General features: G+C 53.8%; 1 protein-coding gene across 2 annotated transcripts; it reads right to left on the minus strand.

Moving 5' to 3' along the window:
- Window positions 1-274: 274 nt before the first annotated feature.
- Spi1 (Spi-1 proto-oncogene) lies at window positions 275-17,712 on the minus strand. 2 transcript variants are annotated; one of them, XM_076844376.2, is made up of 5 exons: window positions 17,474-17,712; window positions 14,293-14,389; window positions 3,294-3,481; window positions 2,345-2,507; window positions 275-1,973 (listed from the first exon to the last, which is right to left on the minus strand). In XM_076844376.2, the coding sequence occupies exons 1-5, from the start codon at window positions 17,516-17,518 to the stop codon at window positions 1,654-1,656; spliced, it is 813 nt and encodes a 270-aa protein (XP_076700491.1). In that variant the 5' UTR covers window positions 17,519-17,712; the 3' UTR covers window positions 275-1,653. The 2 variants fall into 2 exon arrangements, with proteins under 2 accessions (XP_076700491.1, XP_076700490.1); XM_076844375.2 differs by having other exon boundaries at window positions 14,293-14,392.
- Window positions 17,713-19,193: the final 1,481 nt, after the last annotated feature.

Below are 19,193 nucleotides of genomic sequence, written 5' to 3' on the forward strand. Positions count from 1 at the left end.
GCTCACATCACCAAGATTAACCAATGATTAATGCCAGAATGTTCTGAATCCCCTCCTCCCACCCTCCATTGTTTCTCTGTGACCTCTTGCCAATGGGACTGGACACTTTTTCCATCACATCAGGGCCACGGATTGCCTCAGAAAGAAGCAAATTATCTGGGACCCCCCCCCTAAACAAAACCCAATATCAGGAAAGATCATTTATCTCCCACCATCAGAAAAGGAATTCCATACACAAGCATTTTCCAGATGATAAAAACTTGCCATTTCTTTATATATCAAAATCCATTATTTTCTTCCATTTTTTAACCATATCACCTGCTTCTGAGCCTTCTTTAAAAGAAGACACTGAACACCATTTTTGCCATGCTGGAGATGAACCCAGGGCCTCACTCATGCCAGGTAAGTGCCCTGCCACTGAGTCACACCCCAGCCCTCACCTTCTCTTGGGGGCTCTGCAGTCAGGCTGGGAGCACCATGACTGGGCTGTGATGAGCCTCCAGCCCTCTGGGTCTTCCTCCCTAAGCTAATGCTTAATGCTAAGGGTCCTAGGACCTGGGTTTTCTGAGGTGTGCAGACAGCTTCCGGAAGTTTCTTCATTCCCAGGCTGTCTGCTGCCACTACCCGCTATTTGCTAAAGCAAGATTCTTCCAGGCTCCTTGCTGACTGTGTGTGCTGCGCCTTGCTGTGTGGTGGGAGTCCGCCAGCCAAGTGTTCAGGATAAAGGGCTGCAGGAGGGGGACTTGAATCACCGGCCCAAGGTCTTGCAGGGCTGGAATCTTGTGAGAAGGCGGCTTAGCCTCTGCTCCTGCACAGTAAAGACATCTATTTCCAGATAAGTAATGCTTCCTACCTCATGGTGGGGTAGACCTGGAGTGGATCCAGCCTGGCCACAAGCTAGCTGTGAGAACTTGGACCAATTATTCCACCTCTGAGAGCCTCGGTGTCCCATTCTATAGAATGGGAGGACACCAGAGTCCTCATCTCAGTACTGCATGACCAGAAAATCCGGTGTTGTTAACATGGTCATCCTTCTCATGGACATCATTTGCACCATATTTAACTCAGAAGATGGTGAATTCAAGCCTCATTGAGGCTTCAAACACCCCCCTGGGGTGCAGAAGGCCTTTTACTTTGGTGTACTCTGCTAATAACAATGAAGGTCTTGTTCCAGGCTCAGGCGGTGTGTGTCATTTGTCTGTGTGTCATTTGTCTCTGCGTGCCCAGGGTCCAGCACTGGGTAGACACCTAATGGCTAAATGAGGGAACCAGCCATGTCCCTGCCCAAGGGGGAGGGGACAGACAAGGGGCACATTCTGAAAGAGACTCTGTGGCTGCAAGCATGGTGTCTAACAAGACTTTACTTCCTTCCTAAAGGGTGAGGGCGGTGGGAGAAGGCGATGCTTAGAAAGGAGCATCCATCTACAGAAATGACAAGAGACAGCCCCAAGGAAGCCCCCTGGCCACTGAACGAGGCCGACGCCCGGGCGGCCTGCGGGCACCTCCGGGCTGGGGTCCCCTGGGGCAAGCGGGGCTGGAGGGGAGGCGAGGGAGGGTGGCCGCCAGTCCTGCCCTGGCCCCGGGTCCTCCCTGTGTCCGGGCCGGCGGGGGGTTAATGCTGTGGCCCGCGGGAGGCCTGGGGGCCCTGCGGGCTCAGTGCGGCGGGTGGCGGCGCTCGGCCAGGCCGCCGCGGCCCAGCACCTCGCCGCTGAACTGGTAGGTGAGCTTCTTCTTGACCTTCTTCACCTCGCCCGTCTTGCCGTAGTTGCGCAGCGCGCGCGCCATCTTCTGGTAGGTCATCTTCTTGCGGTTCCCCTTCTGGATGCCCCAGCGGTGCGCTAGCGCCTCCTTGTGCTTGGACGAGAACTGGAAGGTGCCCTTGTCCTTGTCCACCCACCAGATGCTGTCCTTCATGTCCCCGCTGCGAAGTAGATCGAGCAGGAACTGGTACAGGCGGATCTTCTTCTTGCTGCCTGTGGGAGAGGGGCGCGTGGGGTGGAGGCCACAGGGACCCCTCAGGGACCGTCCACCCCACCGGGGACCGTGTGGCGGGATGGTTCACAGGGGAAGAGCTCCCCCAGCTGCCGGGCGCACACTGGCACGCGCACGCACCATGCACACACACGCTCATGCACGTACACAGCACACTTTGGGGAGAGCCCTGAGACACTGGTGACACGTGCTCACAGAGCCCAGGTAGAGATGCTCAGAGACTCTGCAGAAGGATCGCACACACACAGCCCTCCAGCCTGATTGCTGGGTTGATCAGCCTCCGCTGGGGTGTAGAAGGCGCAGGGACAGAGGGCTGGGCCCAGCTGGGTCAGGGCCTGGGGCTGGGCCTTACCTGTTTCCCCGTGCAGAAGGCCAGGCCCGGGCTCCAGGCCATCCGCCTCCCCATCAGAAACCTCCAGTGGAGGGCTCTGCCGCTCGCCCTCCTCCTCATCTGAGCTGGGCTGATGTGGGGACAGGGATGGGTATGGGAGGCACATCCGGGGCAGGTAGGGGACCTGGAAAGGTCGGGGAAGGAGTTGAGGTCAGGAAGGGACAGCTCAGGGCTCAGTAAGAGGAGAGGGAGTGCTGGGAAGCAGGTGGCCACAGAGGCAGGAAGATTAGGGAGAAGGCTGAGAAATTGGAGGCCAGTGGAGGCCACAACCACACAGGGCACAGGTCACAGTGACATCCAGCCCACTGCCCTTCCCACCTGGGCCCCCTGGTTCAGGGCAGGTCCCTGGGGAAAGGGCACCTTATTCTCATACACCCAAAGGTGCTGTCTGGCATGACAGTGGCCTTGGGAGAGAAGGGGGATGTGGAGGGGGCTGATCCGGAGCAAATGGGGTTTGATGAGTGAGTGACGAGTGAGGGAACCGGTGGTGGAGGTCACTAGGTCACTGGGGTTACAGCCCCTGGGACAGAGAGGGTTTGGTAAGGTGGTCAGTGGGTGTGGAAGAGCCCTGTAGAGGTTCATGATTTGGACATCCGAGGGGCCCACAAATGAGGCCTTGCAGTCTGTGAGGGTCCCCAAGACACAGGACCATGCATGGGGTGGGGAGCCAAAGATGGGGGGTTCTGAGATCATCTGGGGTCTGTCCATCTCCAGCGAGAGGAGATAAGGGGTGCAGGCCACGAGGTCAGTTGGGGGGTCAGTGGCAGCCGTTGGGGCTCCGGCCACCGTTGGCGCGGTGGGGCAGGAAGCCACGTTGAGTAAGAGCCTGTGTCAGCTTCCTGTGAAGCTCCCGGGCTTCACCACAGGCCTGGCGTGGTCCTGAGGACAGAGGACAGCCAGCAGCACGCACCTGGTGGCCGAGGCTGGTGTGGGCTGGCGCCATGGGGGTGTCGAGGACGTGCATCTGCTCCAGCTCCATGTGGCGGTAGAGCTGCTGCAACTGCGGGGGCTGCACACTCTGCAGCTCCGTGAAGTGGTTCTCAGGGAAGCTCTCGAACTCGCTGTGCACGTGGTGAGGGTGGAAGTCCCAGTAGTGGTCTGTGGGGGGACAGGCCATCAGTGAGCCCCGGTGGGCAGGGCGGGGGGAGTGCCAGCAACAGAAACAGCCATGTGGGGCCGCAGGGGGCTCGCTCTGCATCCAGACTGCAGGGCTCCCCTCACTGATGCTCCTGTCTCCTACTTCTGCTTTATAGGGAGGACCCTGAGGCTTGGAGGCTACAAGACACGCCCAAGGTCAAGGGCAGCATCCATGGCAGAGCCAGAACCCAGGCCTGAAGCAAAGCCCTTGTGCTCAGCACCCACTTTCTCCTGCCTCCTGTCCAGTCACAGGGATGCAGGCTTCTGGTCCCCAAGTCTAAGTCCTGACTCTGCCACTGACTTGCAGTGAGACATCGGGCCCAGCCTGGGTCCCTCTGGCCATAAATGAGGGTCATTGTTCTGGGGAGGGTTCAAAGGAGAACTCATCTGTAAAAATTCCTAGCCTCTGGCCTCTGATTCCCTTCCCCCACCTCAGACCTCCCCGTTTCTGAGGTCCCTGGCTTCCCTAGTCACACACAGGACCTTGTCACATGGCCAAGGTGTGACGACCACACGTCACAGGGCTGACCTTCCTCACACTTCCAGAGCTCGTCCAGACCGCGGTGCTGCTCCTCCAAGCCCTGGCCTGAGTACTGTTCCAGGGAGGGGGCAGCACTGCAAGTGTCCCTGGGAAGCCCCGGTGGCTGGCTGGAGTCTGGGGAACAGCCACACACCCCCGCAGCCCGTCTCCGGGCCAGGGCAGATTTTCAGCATGGTTTCTCTGGGCACCTTTTCCAGGAACAAAAACTGCCCACGTCTGAGGGACTTCCTGAGCAGCGTTTGGTCCGAAAGAAAGTGGGGTGTAGAGACGGGATGGATTTGTTCATGGGCACAAAGAAGGAGTGGATGAGAAGCCAGTCTGGGCAGTGTCTTTGGGACGTCCTCTAACAGCTATATGTGTGTGTCTGTGTGTGTGTGTGTGTGTGTGTGAGAGAGAGAGAGAGAGAGAGAGAGGCTCATGAACATGCAGTTGTACACACATGTCTGTCATCGCCTGCATTCCTCTCCCTCTTCCTCTTTCACAGGAACTCATACACTCGAATCCCTAAGAAATCAAGTGTGATGCTCGGCACAGTGGCCCATGCCTGTGATTCCAGCGTCCCAGGAGGCTGAGGCAGGAGAATTGAACATACTAGGCCAGCCTCCAAAATTTAGGGAAACCCTGTCTCAAAAAATAAAAAGGGCTGGGGTATAGCTTAGTGGATTCAATCCCCAGACCTTTAGTATTAAAAAAAAAAAAAAAAAAGAAAAGAAAGAAAGAAAGAAAGGAAGGAAGGAAGGAAGAAGAAAAGAAATGATTTTTTTTTCAGCTCTCGACCAAATATCTGAGGACTTGCTTTCTAATCCTGCTAAGTGGTGGCTTTGCTGTGTGACCTCAGACAAGATCTTTCTCCTCCTGAGCCTGATACCCCATTTGGAAAGTCAGAGATGCAAGTGGCTAGTTACCGAGGTCCTGTGCACCTGTGAAGTCGTGCGAGCCCACAACCCAGACAGCCCAGCCCTGCCTCTAGGAGACTGGAAAAGAGAAAGCCCACAATTTCAGGCAGAGCTGGTTCAAATTCTCACCAGGCCTGCGGCTAATGCCTACAAAGTGCCCAGAAAAGAACCAGGTGCAAAGTAAGACTCACTTGGCATGAACCACTATCAGCATCATCGTATTAATATTTTATTCTAAAGAGCCGGCATGAGAACCAGGTGTGTGGTGCTCCTCTGTAGTGCCAGCATTTGGGAGGCAGGGGAGGGAAGGTCACTTGAAGCCAGGTGTTAAGATCAGCCTGGGTAACACAGGGAGACTCCCAGACAACCCCCCCCAAAAAAAGCTTGCATTATCTCTTGAACATGCAGTACTAGGGACTGGGGACCGAACCTAGGGGTGCTCCACCAGTGAGCAATCCAGCCCCTCTTAGTTTTTGAGCCAGAGTCTCACTAAATTGCCAAGGCTGGCCTAGAACTTGTGATCCCCCTGCCTCAGTAGTGGGGTGACAGGTATGTACCACCACACCTGCTTTACAGCTGTCATTCTTTTTTTTTGGGGGGGGGTGTATTTGTTTGTTTGTTTGGTGCTGTGGATTGAACCCAAGTCCACTTTACCACTGAGCTTTACTCCCCAGCCCTTATTATTTTTTATTTTCAGACAGGATCTCACTGAATTGCTTAGGACTTCATTCAGTTGTTGAATGTGGCCTCAAACTGGCCATCCTCCTGTCTCAGCCTCCCAAGTTGCTGAGATAACAGGTATGCAACATGCTCAACTCAGTAGCCACTTTATTTTGCTTATTTATTTATTAATTTTAGTACCAGGGATTGAACCCAAGGGCCCTTAACCACTGAGCCACAATCCCCTTTTTACTTTTTATTTTGAGACAGGGTCTCACTAGGTTGCTTACAGCCTCGCTAAATTGTTTGAGACTGGCTTTGAATCTGTGATCCTCCTGCCTCAGCCTCCTGAGCCACTGGGATTATTAGGCATGCATCCTGGTGCCTGGCTCAGCAGCTGCTTTTAAAATGTTCATTTCCTCATCTCCCTGCTCCCTGCCACCTTAGTGTCCCAGAGAAACAGCTTTTTGGGGACCTGTCACTTTTCCCCAGAGCCTGAAGTTGGAGTGCCAGTGTTTTCAGGGACTGATTTTGTTCCCCTCTGGGTTCCTGGTGCCTAATCATAGCAGACATAAACAGCCATGTCCTGAGCAGATGAGCAAATGAACAAAAGAATCTTGGTTTCTGAATAACTCTTTCTACAAAGTTATGTAAACCTGAAAGGAAAAACAAACTTGGTGACTCACACGTGTAATCCCAGCCCTTTAGGAGGCTGAGGCAGGGGGATTACAAATTTGAGGTCAGCCTCAGACACTTAGAAAGACCCTGTCTCAAAATTTAAAGATAAAATAAAAAGGGCTGTGGACGTAGCAGAGGTATAGCACTGTCCCCAGCCCTTTTTTATTTTATAACAAGGGAGACTAAGGCACGAGGAAGGTTTCAAAAGTCCCAACAGAAACCTGCCTTTGGCCCTGGTTTGGTGCTCAGGAGATTAAGGCCAGAGTGCCCAGGGTGCAGGCCTCCCTCCAAAGCCCACACCCTGGGCGCTCTGGCCTTACATCTGGACACCCTTCATGATGGCAGTGCTTTATCCTTTCTGTCCCTTCACTGGGTCACCCAGGTGATCTCATTTAATCCTCACCCCAACTCTGAGGAGGTGGCCACCATAGTATCATCTCCCCTTTGTCGGCTTGGAGACTGTGACAAATGCGTCCTTTGTCTACAGCACTCATTGGTGGAGTCGGGCTCCAAACCCACTTGCATGTAACTTCAGGGACAGAGCTCTCAGCACCATACCACATCACCTGGAGGAGCTAGACTGAAAGTGTTAAGACCTGGGGTGACACTTAATGAAAGCTCTCAGTAAAACCTGGGATGGCCCCTGAGAGACTTGGGGATTGAACCTAGGAACGCTTAACCACCAAGCCCCATCCCAGTGCTTTTTATGTTTTATTTTAAGACAGGGTCTCACTAAGTTGCTTAGAGCTTTTCCAAGTTTCTGGGACTGGCTTTGAACTTGTGATCCTCCTGCCTCAGCCTCCTGAGCTGCTGGGATTACAGGCGTGTGCCAACGTGCCCAGCATCTGACTGCTTTTATCCATCTGTCCACCATTACCCCACCCATCATCCACCATCCATCTATCACTCATCATCTGTCCGTCCATCCATCCATCATTAAACCACCATCCACCCATCCATCATCTACTCATCAATCATCCATCATTCACCCAGACAGCCAGAAATAACTCACTCGCCTTGATCACTCATTTCCTCCCTTTAAACCAGCTCTCGACCTGGGGCCAAAGTCCTGCCCATACATTCCAATTCTTACTCATTTGTCACCAGGACAAAAATAGAGTGAGATTCAAAACAACTCCACACAGAAATTCAGCCTTAAGAGTCATTCAGTTGACCTTATCTCCCCAGAACAGAAAGCTCAGCCTCAAACCCAGGGCTCTACCCAGGAGAACAGAAGTACAACCAAAACTGAGGAGAAAGATGAGGAATCAAGAGAGGAGGAGACAAGGAAAAAACCCTTCACAGGAAACCACAGGCCACTGGACATAGGTGGCTGGAGCCCAGCCTTCCCTGGAGATTGTTCAGATGTGGAAACTGAGGCCCAGAGAACTGCCAGTCTCAGAGAATTTGCTACTCTCTACCTTGTATCCTAATTATGAGAGTTTTAATTGTTTCCCCTCTTATAACAATGAATCCAGTAGGACCTGTGTCCTTCAGCATCCAGCAACGTGCCTGGCATGTAAAATAGAATATTTATTAGGGAGCTCAGTGCAAGATGGATGGAAGGTTTGGTAGGTGGAGGGAAGGACAGCTGGAAGGGGGGATGGGTGGATGATTAGATGAGTGTGTGAACAAATTGGTGAATCATAGATGGTTTGTGGTATGAAGTAGGCAGACATCTGGGTGGATGGGTAGACGATGGTTGGATGAGTGGATGGATGGATGGGTAGATGGATGGGTGGATGGATGGATGGGTGGATGGGTGGATGGATGGATGGATGGGTGGATGGATGGGTGGATGGATGGATGGGTGGATGGGTGGATGGGGGGATGGGTAGATGGGGGGATGGATGAATTTATGGGTGGATGGAAAGAAAGAGCCATACTTTGGAACTCTTTCCTTCACCAGTCCCATCGCAAGCAGCAAATCAGTCACATCCATTAGGATGACTACTACGAAAACCAAACCAACAGAAAATGACAAGTGTTGGTGAAGATGTGGAAAAAATTAGAGTCTTTGCACACCAATGGTAGGAATATAAACACGGTGCAGCCCCTGTGGGAATGAGTATGGGAGTTCTTTTTAAAAATGAAAAATAAATCTACCATATAACCCAGCAATTCCATTTCTAGTATAGATTCCCGAGGAATTTAAGTCAGAGTCTTGAAGAGATATCCGTACACCCAAGTTCACAGGGGGCTGCACTTTTCACAGCAGCCCATAGTTGGAAGCAACCCAACTCCGTGGACAGATGAATGAAGAAGCGAAGGTGGTGTGTGCATCCAGTTGGACGGTAGTCAAGCTTTAGTGGGGAGGGTTCCAACAGGTGGAGCAACATGCATGGACCTCGAGGACACCGTGCCAAGGGAAATGAGCCAGTCACAAAGGGGCAAATGTGGTGTGGTTCCAGGTATGAGACACCTGGAGCAGTCAGGTTCACAGAGGCTAGCGGGTGGCTGGAGGGTTGCAGTTTTGCAAGATGAAAAGAATTGTGGAGAGAGATGGTGGTGATGGTTACATGACAGTGTGACTGTATTTTTTTATACCACCCAGATGGCCACGCCTGGTGGCGCAACCGCCTGTAAGCCCAGCTATTTGGAAGGCCAAGATAGGAGGATTGCAAGCTCAAGGCCAGCCTCAGCAATGTAGCAAGACCCTGTCTCAAAAATAACAAAGGCCAGGGATGTAGGCTCAGTTGTAGAGCACTCCTGGGTTCAGTCTCCAGTACTGAGGTTAAAAAAAGTTAAGATGGTCAATTTTATGGGTTCTTTTTAATATTTATTTTTTAGTTTTAGGTGGACACAATACCTTTATTTTATTTATTTTTATATGGTGCAGAGGATTGAACCCAGGGCCTCACACATGCCAGGCAAGTGCCCTACCACTGAGCCACAAGCCCAGCCTCAGACAGGCTTTTTTTTTTTTTTTTTTTTATAAAGAGAGAGTGGGAGAGGGAGAGAGACAGACAGAGAGAGACAGAGAGAGAGAGAGAATTTTTTTTTAATATTTATTTTTTAGTTCTCGGCGGACACAACATCTTTGTTTGTATGTGGTGCTGAGGATCGAACCCGGGCCGCACGCACACCAGGCGAGCGTGCTACCGCTTGAGCCACATCCCCAGCTCCTCAGACAGGCTTTTTAAGAAGTCTACTTGGTAGAACAACTAGGCACTGGAAGATGATACTAAAAACTTCCAGAGACAAAACAAACAGAAAAAAAATAAGCAAATGTAAACAAAAAATCAGGTTACTTTCGGAAAAGGGAATGTGGAAGGGCCTTTGACTTCACAAAGAGAGCTCTAGTAACCAGAAGACACAGAGAAATGTTTTCAAATTCCTAAGGAAAAAATGATTCTCAACCTGGAGTCCTAACATGGCTGAACTATTGTTAATGTGATAACAGAATAGCTGGAAGGCACGAGGAGGTAAAACAAACCCAACCCAGCACAACAATGATAATAAAACCTGGGCATGGTAGCACATGCCTGTAATCCCAGCAATTTAGGAGGCTGAGATGGGAGGATGGCAAGTTTGAGGCTAGTTTCAACAACTTACTGAGGCCCTAAACAATTTAGTGAGATCCTGCTGAAAATAAAAAATCATAAGGGCTGAGGAGTAAAACTCTGTGGTAAAGTAACCCTGGGTTCAATCCCCAGTACCAAAAGAAAAAGAAAAAAAAAAAACCTTGCCTGCCACACACCCTTCCCTTGGAGATTATAATGGTAAGGTAACAACTCCTTAGAGAAATTCAGTATCTGCCCCGCCTGTTCTGGTTATTTTACATGTATTATATCACTCGATCCTGACAACAATTTGGTGAAGTGGGTGTTATTATGAAGTTAAGGCACAGAGAGGTTGACCGTCTTGCCCATGGTCACTCCAGGTAGCAATGGAGAGTGGGGGATGAATCCCTGTGTCTAGTTCCAGAATCAGGGCTTTTCCGTCCTGTGACACTGCCCCTCGGAAACACAGGGCGGAGAAAGCACAGGTAATGAGAGGCAAGCCTCGGTCATAATAGTGGAAATTTCAAATACCAATTTAACGAAAGTTACCAGGAAACTGCCCTGGGAAGCGTGCACAGGTGTTCCGCGGGTGTGGCATGGCTGGCTAGAGTCAGGGTCTCCTTTCTCCTAGAGAAGTGAATAGGTGATCTCCCCGCCTGACAGACCAACCAGATCCCCCTCTGCCTAGCCTCCAGAAGGTCCTCGGCCAGTGTTGGTGGATGGATAATGTTCTAAGGCTCTATTTCACACCCTCACAGGCCCAGACAGACAGTGCTGCAACAGAAATCCTTCTTTCTGTTAGTAAAACAGCGGACACAGGTCTATGTCACAGAGGAATATCCGCAACAGGCTTCAGTAAAAAATAGCAAATTGCAGAACAGCATGATACAGTAATTTCATTTTAAAAAACTTTTTTTGTAGGGCTGGGGCTGTAGCTCAGTGGCAGAGTGCTTGCCTCACATGCATGAGGCACTGGGTTCGATCCTCAGCACCACATAAAAATAAACAAATTCAATAAAGGCATGCTGTCCATCTACAACTACAAAAAGTATCAAACCCCAGCCCCAGTAATTCCATTTTGAATGAATAGAATCTCCATGTATGTAGGTATATATTTATAAATATGCAGGGCTACAGACACAGAATAAAAGTCTGCAATGATGTCTAAGGTACCTTTAGTGGGAGTGAGATAGAAAAGAGGGAAATGAGCCAGGTGTGGTGGTGCACGCCTGTAATCCCAGCAGCTCGGGAGGCTGAGGCAGGAGGATTGCAAGTTCAAAGCCAGCCTCAGCAACATGAAGTGCTAAGCAACTCAGTGAGAGCCTGTCTCTAAATAAAATACAAAATAGGGCTGGGGATGTGGCTTAGTGGTAGAGTGCCCCTGAGTTCAATCCATGGTACCCACACCCAACAAAAAGAAGGAAATGTTTCTCACCAAATGTTTCTCTTTTGGTGCTGGAGTAGTTCGTACGTCTTAGCAATGAGTATTTTGTAATAATTAAACATTAAAGATTTACACACACACATACACACACACACACATACATACACACACTTTAGATTATGTGATTTTCCTGCTCAAAACTCTCCAAAAGCCGAGCACAGTGGCACATGCCTATAATCCCAGCAATTTGGGAGGCCAAGGCAGGAGGATTGCCAGTTAGACCTTAAGCAACTTAGTGAGAACCTGTCCTGTCACAAAATTAAAAATAAAAAGCTAGGGATGTGGCTCAGTGGTTAAGCACCCCTGGATTAAATTCACAGTACCAACAAAACAAAACCTCTCCAAAATAGTGCTGATCTCTTGCCCAGTGTGTCTGGGGCTCTGGGCTCTATCCCCCACACAGCAAAACAAAGCAACAGAAAGCCCACAAACAAAAAACTCTCCATAGAATAAAATCCACTCTCCCTCCATGTCCTTTAAGCCTGTGTGACCGTCCCTACTGTCTGGTTCTCAGCAGCCTCCGGGGGCCTCTGTCAGGGTCTCCTTGTGCTCCCTTTGCCTGGACCCCTCCCCTCCCTACCTTCCTTCACTCAAGATTTCAACTCAGTGACATTCACCCTGAGCTTCCCGGATCCCGCACTATGTCATTTTGGGTCTCATAGGACTTATTACGTGTGTGTGTGTGTGTGTGTGTGTGTGTGTGTGTGTGTGTTTGCGGATTTTCTCTTCCCTCCCTCCAAGAGAGCAGGGCTTGGCTGGTTCGCTCCTCGTGGACTCCCAGGTGCCTGCAACACTGTGCTCCCTGACACAGAGCAGAGGACCTTCAATGCTGAACTGATGCGGGAGGGGCTTCCGTGCTCAGCGGTTGGAAGGATGGATGCCTGGGCGGCTGGAGGGGTGGATGCAGGGTGGGGGGTGGAAGGGTGTGCTTCTCCACGCCCCCAGCTGCTCCCTCCCTCCTGCCTTGGGAATGCAGTAAAGCTAAGGAGGCCCTCCCAGTTCACCGGGCCTTGTTCTCAGCACAGTACCTGGCCTTATAGACCCTGTGCGCCACTTCGTTGAATCATCACGACGCTCAAGTATTTTCAGGCTCTCAGTTTCTAGACGAGGAAAGTGGGGGGCTCAGGGAAGTTATGTTACTTGCCCCAAGCTACACAGCTGGCGAGGACATGGATCCAGGACCGACAGGGTTGGAGGGGGTGGGCAGGTCCTGAACACCTGAAGACTCTGGGGGCCCAAATTGTGGTGCTCAGGCATCCAACCAGGAGTCATTCCCCAGATCTAAGCACTTCCTCTGAAATTCTCACTCCGTGGGCCCAGCCCCAGGCCTAGTTGGTTTCTAGATATGTGGGCCATACCCTCATACTCCAGGAAGGAAATCTGAGGCCACACAAGACCCAAAGGAAGTACCCCAAACCGTGGGTGGAAAGCCAGTTGGCCCTGGGGAAAGCAAGCCCTGGGAGGAAGGAGGCCGCCCGCAGAGCCTGCAGGACCAAGCCACCAGGGGGCGCCCTCCTCAAGCCCGACTGGTGATGGTAGAAGGGAGGGTGTGTGGAGCTGGGGTCACTCACACCCATGGAAGGAGAAGCTGGGAATAGGGTTGGTGAGAGAGACACCCTCTCTACATCGTGTGAATTTTCTACCAAGAGGATGTGTTTCTAGTGTAATTACACAGTAGCTTAAAAGCACAAAAGAGGTAGGTGAGCTCGCCTATGATCCCAGCTACTCGGGAGGCTGAGGCAATTCCACCACAAGTTCAAGGTCAGCCTGGGCGATTTAGCAAGACCCTGTCCCCAAATAAAACTTTTTAAAGGGTTGGGGATGCAGCTTAGTTTTAGAGCGTTGGCCTAGCGGGAGCAAGGCCCGGGTTCCATCCCCAGCACCAAAAGAAACACAGCAACAAAACCAAAGATGGTATTTCCTGGGTTGGGGGCCTTTCTGGCCCTGGGGCCTGAAAGTTGGTCTTGAGGGGACGCCACCCTACCTCGAGAGCTTCCAGGTGGAGTCCTTTAATAGATGCCGGCTGTGAGTTCAGGCACCCCGATGGGAGGGTTCTAAACGGACCTGCACAGGGCATCCCTGGGTGCCGGGGCTTCCAGTCTTCTCCGTGTCTCTGCCTCAAGGGGCCGCAGACACCCTGGGGAACCCCCACTGAGGATTCAGTCCCTTAACTGGGCACCTGACCTTTGGTTCAGGGAGGTCTACATCAACACACCAAGATTCCCTCTGGGTGACCTCCACAGTCCTCTGTCAGGTCCCAGGCACCTGGGGCCAATCTGCTCCAGAAAGGATGCTGGACCCTGGGGTAGACAGACAAAAGAATCTTCTGGCCCAGGTCTCTGCGGTAACTGGGACCCTCGGCCTCTGCTGAGCAAGGGTCCTCAGAGGCTTCCCCCTGATCCAGCAGTGCTCAGATGGATGCGGTTTTGCCAGGGAAACTAGCAACACGTAAAGAGACTGACTTGGTTGTCATGATTGGCAGTGTACGGGCATGGAGCAGGGTTGGGTTGAGGATGCTGCTAAGCCTCTTTTGGTGCCTAGGACAGTCCCCAAACAGAACTATCAGCAGAGAAGCTGCTAGACACACACAGCGGGGAGTAGGACTGTGGGTGGGGGCGAGTTTGAGGGAAAGAGAGTGAAGAACTGAGGAAGGGCTTGGCGGGGGGTGGGGGGTCTGGGGGAGTGGCGGCGTGTGTGCAGAGCGCCGGCCTTGGGTCCAACCGACCCGGGCCCCACTGGCCGGGTGGGAGCCTTGCGCAGGTCACTTTGCTCCCTGGGTCACTTTGCTCCCTAAGCCTCAGCATCCTCGTGTTGAAGTCCACGGTTGGCTGACATAAATGTGCAAGAAGCTGACCTGGTCCACACGGAAGAGGCTCATCAACGAGGGGTGGGGGATGCAGGGATGAGTAGCTCACTTCCCCCAGAGCTAAGTTGACCTTGGAATTCCAAGGAAGGCCCGGAGCCATTTCTTCTTTCCCCCCCACACCCCGGCCCCCCAGGCGCTCAGGCGCCCACCCACGCCTGGAAGGGGCGGCAGGCCCTGAACTCACCGTTGTGGCTTTCTCCATCACTGGTGATATACGGGTAATATTCATGCGTCTGGCGTTGGTACAGGTCCGTGTCATAGGGAACCAGGTCTTCTGTCGGCTGCTGAGAGAGGAGGGTGTCAAGGCCTGGGCTGGTGGGGAGGCCCCAGCCAGGTTTGCGGCCCCCAGTGTGTTGAGTCCACAACACCTTCCCTCACCAAGCCACCCTGTTGGCCCCGCAGCTCTCCCTCGGCCTGAAATCCACAAGGTCAGGGCCACAGGGAGAGGGGCGGGACCACTGGAGAGCTAAAGGCAGTGATGGGGGCCATAGAGGTCAGAGATCACAGGAGGACAGAGGAGAAGGTGCAGCCCCCCGCCCCGCTTGGCTGGGCCCCACAACTCTTTTTGGTTTGGATCTGAAATGTCCCCCTCAGCCTCATGTGGGAGGCTTGGTCCCCAGTACAGCAGTGTTCAGAGGTAGGACTTGACCTCAGGATTGCTCCATTGATGGATTCATAGCTGATTGTACTTTGGGGACGGGATAGAAACTGTAAGGGAGTGCGTCCTTGGGGGTGTGCCCTTAGGGAGTCTACCTTGTTCCCAGTCCCTTCCTCCAAGCTCTCTCTCTTCCCAGCTGCCAGGAGGTGAGCGGCTTTGCTCCACCACACCCTCCTCCCCATGATGCTCTGCTTCACCACAGGCCCAGAGCAACGGAGTTGGCCACCCCTAGACTGAAACCTCTGAAACCGTGAGCCAAAATAAATCTTTCTTCTTTTAAGCTGTTTTTCTTGGGTATTTTGTCATAGCAATGAAAAGCTAACAAAGTCCCCTCACGCTCACACTCATGTTCACGCCTGTGTGGTCCAGATCATGGTCTCACATGTTCACCTCTCACATCCACACAGATGCACCCATTCCCCCAAACGCACACACACTCCCTGTGACACTGGTACAGCCCCAATCCCACTTGGGGGCTCACTCTCACGGCTCAGCCTCTCACTCTCTCAGCCACTGTACCCATCCATGCATGTAAAGGCTGACACCCTCATCTTTGTTGTTGTTTGTTACTAAAGATTGAACCTTGAACCCAGGGGTGCTTAACCACCGAGCCACCTCACCAGCCCTTTTTATTTTTCTATTTTGAGACAGGAGTCTGGCTAAGTTGCTGAGGCTGGCTTTGAACTTGACATCCTCCTGCCTCAGCCTCCCAAGCTGCTGGGATTACAGGCACGTGCCATCATACCTGGCACCCACACACACCTTTACACCCACTCACACAACCTATGCACCCTTGTACACTCACCCCTGTGGGCACACGCAGAGTTGCATGAACTGACACATGCACACCCACTGCATTCCAGCCACCGACGGTCACACCCACAACCTCCCACATTTCACCAGCATGCTCCCCACCACACTGGGGTCCTCCTATCACAGTCTCCCTGCCCACCCCAACTCTCCCTCACAGCCTGTGTCCAGGTCCCAGACAGACTCAGGCCCACCGTGATGACCATCTTACTAATGGTTTGTACAGAAGTCATCCCGGCAGGCGGCCTTCGGGGACAGGGGACAGAGGCCTGGATCCCCCCTTCCCCTCCCCTCACTGGATACTCCCTTCCCTCCTCCTTCCTTCACCTTCCTCCCCCTCCCCCCCTCCTCCCAGTCCTCCTCCTCTTCCTCTCCCCCCCTCCCCACCCCCAGCTTACTGGCTCAGGCACAGGGACAAGCTGCCTCCCCAGAAGTCCTCTGCCTCTCCCCACCCCCGCAGCCTGTGCCCAAGGATTGCACAACAATTACCGTGACCCTTAGGGCTTGGCATGGGGGACCAGGGCTGTCTTGAGAACCCATTGTCCCCAGAGACACTCAGAGTGGCCCCTGGGGCTGAAGAGAGGGGCCGGGGTCTAAGGTGGAAACCCAGGATCTGTTCCCTACCCAGCTCTGTCAGGGAGTCCAGGGTTGAGAGGTCAAGGGTCAGAGACAGTAGGGCCAAGCCCCTGGGCCTGGGGCTTTCTTGAGGCAGAATGGGCTCTTGCTGGGACAACCCCCTCCATCCTTCCCTGCCCCCAGCACCTGCTGAGTCCCAGGTTGGGGAAGGAGTTCCCTGGGCACTATCTGCCTCAGGCCGAGAAAGGGGAGCCCAGTCCTGAGCCTGCCTCCCGGGTCCCAGGCAGCCAGCCCAGGATGCTGGCTGTGATGTCAGGCCGGGGTGCCTCCAGGGCTCCCAGCCGCAGCGGGAGGGGGAGGGGCACTGCCGCTAGGCCGGGAAAGCTGAGTCAGGGGGCAAGCCCTGCCCTTCCCAGTCCCCCCACCCTGGGCCTCCCCATCGGGCAGGAGATGGGAAAAGGGAGAAGGGTCCTCTCAGAGGGACCCTGACACCTGTCTTCGGGGGCAACTGTCACTGAGAGCGGGGAGCCTTGCAGACCGGCTCTCCCGCTGCCCTTGGCTTCCCTGGGTCTCCTGGGACTCTGCGCCTCCACCCCCAGACCCAGGGCTCATCCTAATTCCAATCTGACGCTCATCCAGGCCTACCCCAGACCCAATCTCAGTTGCCACCTGGTCCCAGCCCTGTCCCTGCCTCTTCCTAACTCCAGCGCGGGCTCAACCCTAGCTACGGTGTCACTGCTCAGCCCCTCCTGCCCTGCCCAGCCCAGCCCCAAGCCCCTGGCCCAGTCCAGGCCCCCACCCCCATCTCTCAGGGACCTATAGGCCCAGACCATTTGGTCAACAGATACGTCCTCTGGCCAGGCCCAAGACTAGGCGTTGGGGACTCACTGGGGGCCCAGAGTTCCAGGATCCTTGGTCTCTTGAAGTCGGTGGGCCCTGGGCTGAGACCTCTGCCTGCTGCCTCCAGCAGGCACCCGACCCCTTCCTGCCTGGGGGGCTGGCCTCCCCCAGGCCAGTGTCCCCATCTCCTTCTGTACTTCTCTGCTGCCACCCTCACCATCCTCAGCCCAGTCCCCTGCCCTGGAGCTGGGCCTGCCACCCAAGCCCTGCTATAAATAACCGTTCAGGCCCCACCGGTCACAGCCCACGGTGGGCCAGCCTAGCCCGCCAGGCCCAGAGGAAGCCAGTGGCCCCCCACAGGTCTCAGGCCAGGAGCTCCAGGGAGGAAACGCCAACTTCCCACTGATAGCGGCCCCCTCGAGTGGGCTGGCGGGCTGCTTCCGAGGGCCCGCTGGGCCAGTGGAGGAGTCCCAGTACTCACAGGGGGGACGAGGGGAAACCCTTCCATTGTGCACGCCTGTAACATCCAGCCGAGCTCGGAGCCTGTCAGATCCCCTGCCTCGGTGGGGGCCAGCGCGGGGCCCCTCAGGACGGGGTGCCCCGTCGGGGGGCTGGATGGCCGTAGGGCGGACGCAGGGCTCAGGCCTGCCCCCTGAGCTACAGGAGCCCTGGGTGAGCCCCCTCCCTCGACATTGCAGGGCCAGCGCAAGTTCCTGATTTTATCGAAGGGCCTGCCGCTGGGAGATAGTCCCCTTGGGGTGACATCACCACCCCAGCCCTTTGCATAAATCTCTTGCGCTACAGGAAGTCTCTGGCCTGCTGGGGCAGGTGGTGCTCAAGGGGCTGGCTTGGGAGGCCATGGGGGCCAGGCCCCCTGCCCAGAGGAAGCTGGGGCTGGGAAAGAGAAAGCCTGGCCACCACCAGAGGCCCGGCCGCCCCTCGCTCAGGCCCTGCGGAGGCTCTCTGTCCCGCAGCCCAGTCCGTCTACTTCTTGTGAGGCCCCTATGTGGCCGACGTTTAGCTCCTTGGGGCCAGGGGGTGGCATCTTGGGGCCTGTACTTTCTGGGGTAAGACTGGCGGGCTGGACTCTGAGCCCCTGACTGCAGGCGGGCTGCCCTGTGGCCTGCACCCCGGCCGCCGGGTTCCTCCTGGCCTGGGGCTGGGCTCCAGGCTCTTCAGGGTATCGCTGCTCACCCTCTTCCCTCGGAGTCCCTTCACCTGACTTCCATTCCATCCCGAGGGTCTCCTGCCAGCTTCCTGAGCCCCACAGCTCCTCCCAAATCCCTAAGGGCTCTATTCCAGCCCAGGAGTCTCAGTTTCCTGACCCTTGGTCAATGCTTGAATATTGGTTTGGTTTTCCTAGTTTACATTTATGTTTCTTTCCTTCTCCCTCTCTCTCTCTCTTTCTTTTGTACTGAAAATTGAACTAACACACACTCCTCTCTCTCTCTCTCTCTCCTGAGAATTGAACCCCGGAGCACTTTACCACCAAACCATGTCCCCATTTTTATTTTTTTATTTTTAGACATGGTCTCGCTAAGTTGCTGAGGCTGGCCTCCATCTTGTGATCCTCCTGCCTCAGCCTCCTGAGTCACAGGGATTATAGGCATGTGCCACTGTCCCCAGCATTTACAAACCTTTCTTGTCTGTCCATCCAATCATTTATTTCCCCATCCATCTAATTTATCTATCTATCTACCTATTCATTTATCTACCTATCAAGCCAACCATAAATTTATTTACCTGTTTATCCAACTGTTCACTAGGTTTTTGATTTATCTGTCAATTCATCTACCTATTCATCTGTTTATCTATCTGTTCATCTATATGTCTATACATCAGCCCATCCACCTACTATGTATCAGAACTTATTAGCACCATATATCCATCTACCAATCTAGTCATCCATTGGTCTATCCGCTCATCCACCCATCCACCCATCCACCCATCCACCCATCCACCCATCCACCCATCCACTCATCCACCTATCCATACATCCACCCATCCACCCATCCACCCATCCACCCATCCACCCATCCACTCATCCACCCATTCACCCATCCACCCATCCACCCATCCACCCATCCACCCATCCACCCATCCACCCATCCACCCATCCACTCATCCACCCATCCACTCATCCACCCATCCACCCATTCACCCATCCACCCATCCACCCATCCACTCATCCACCTATTCAT

This window comes from Callospermophilus lateralis, chromosome 2, assembly GCF_048772815.1.
Source record: "Callospermophilus lateralis isolate mCalLat2 chromosome 2, mCalLat2.hap1, whole genome shotgun sequence".
Lineage (NCBI taxonomy): Eukaryota > Metazoa > Chordata > Mammalia > Rodentia > Sciuridae > Callospermophilus > Callospermophilus lateralis.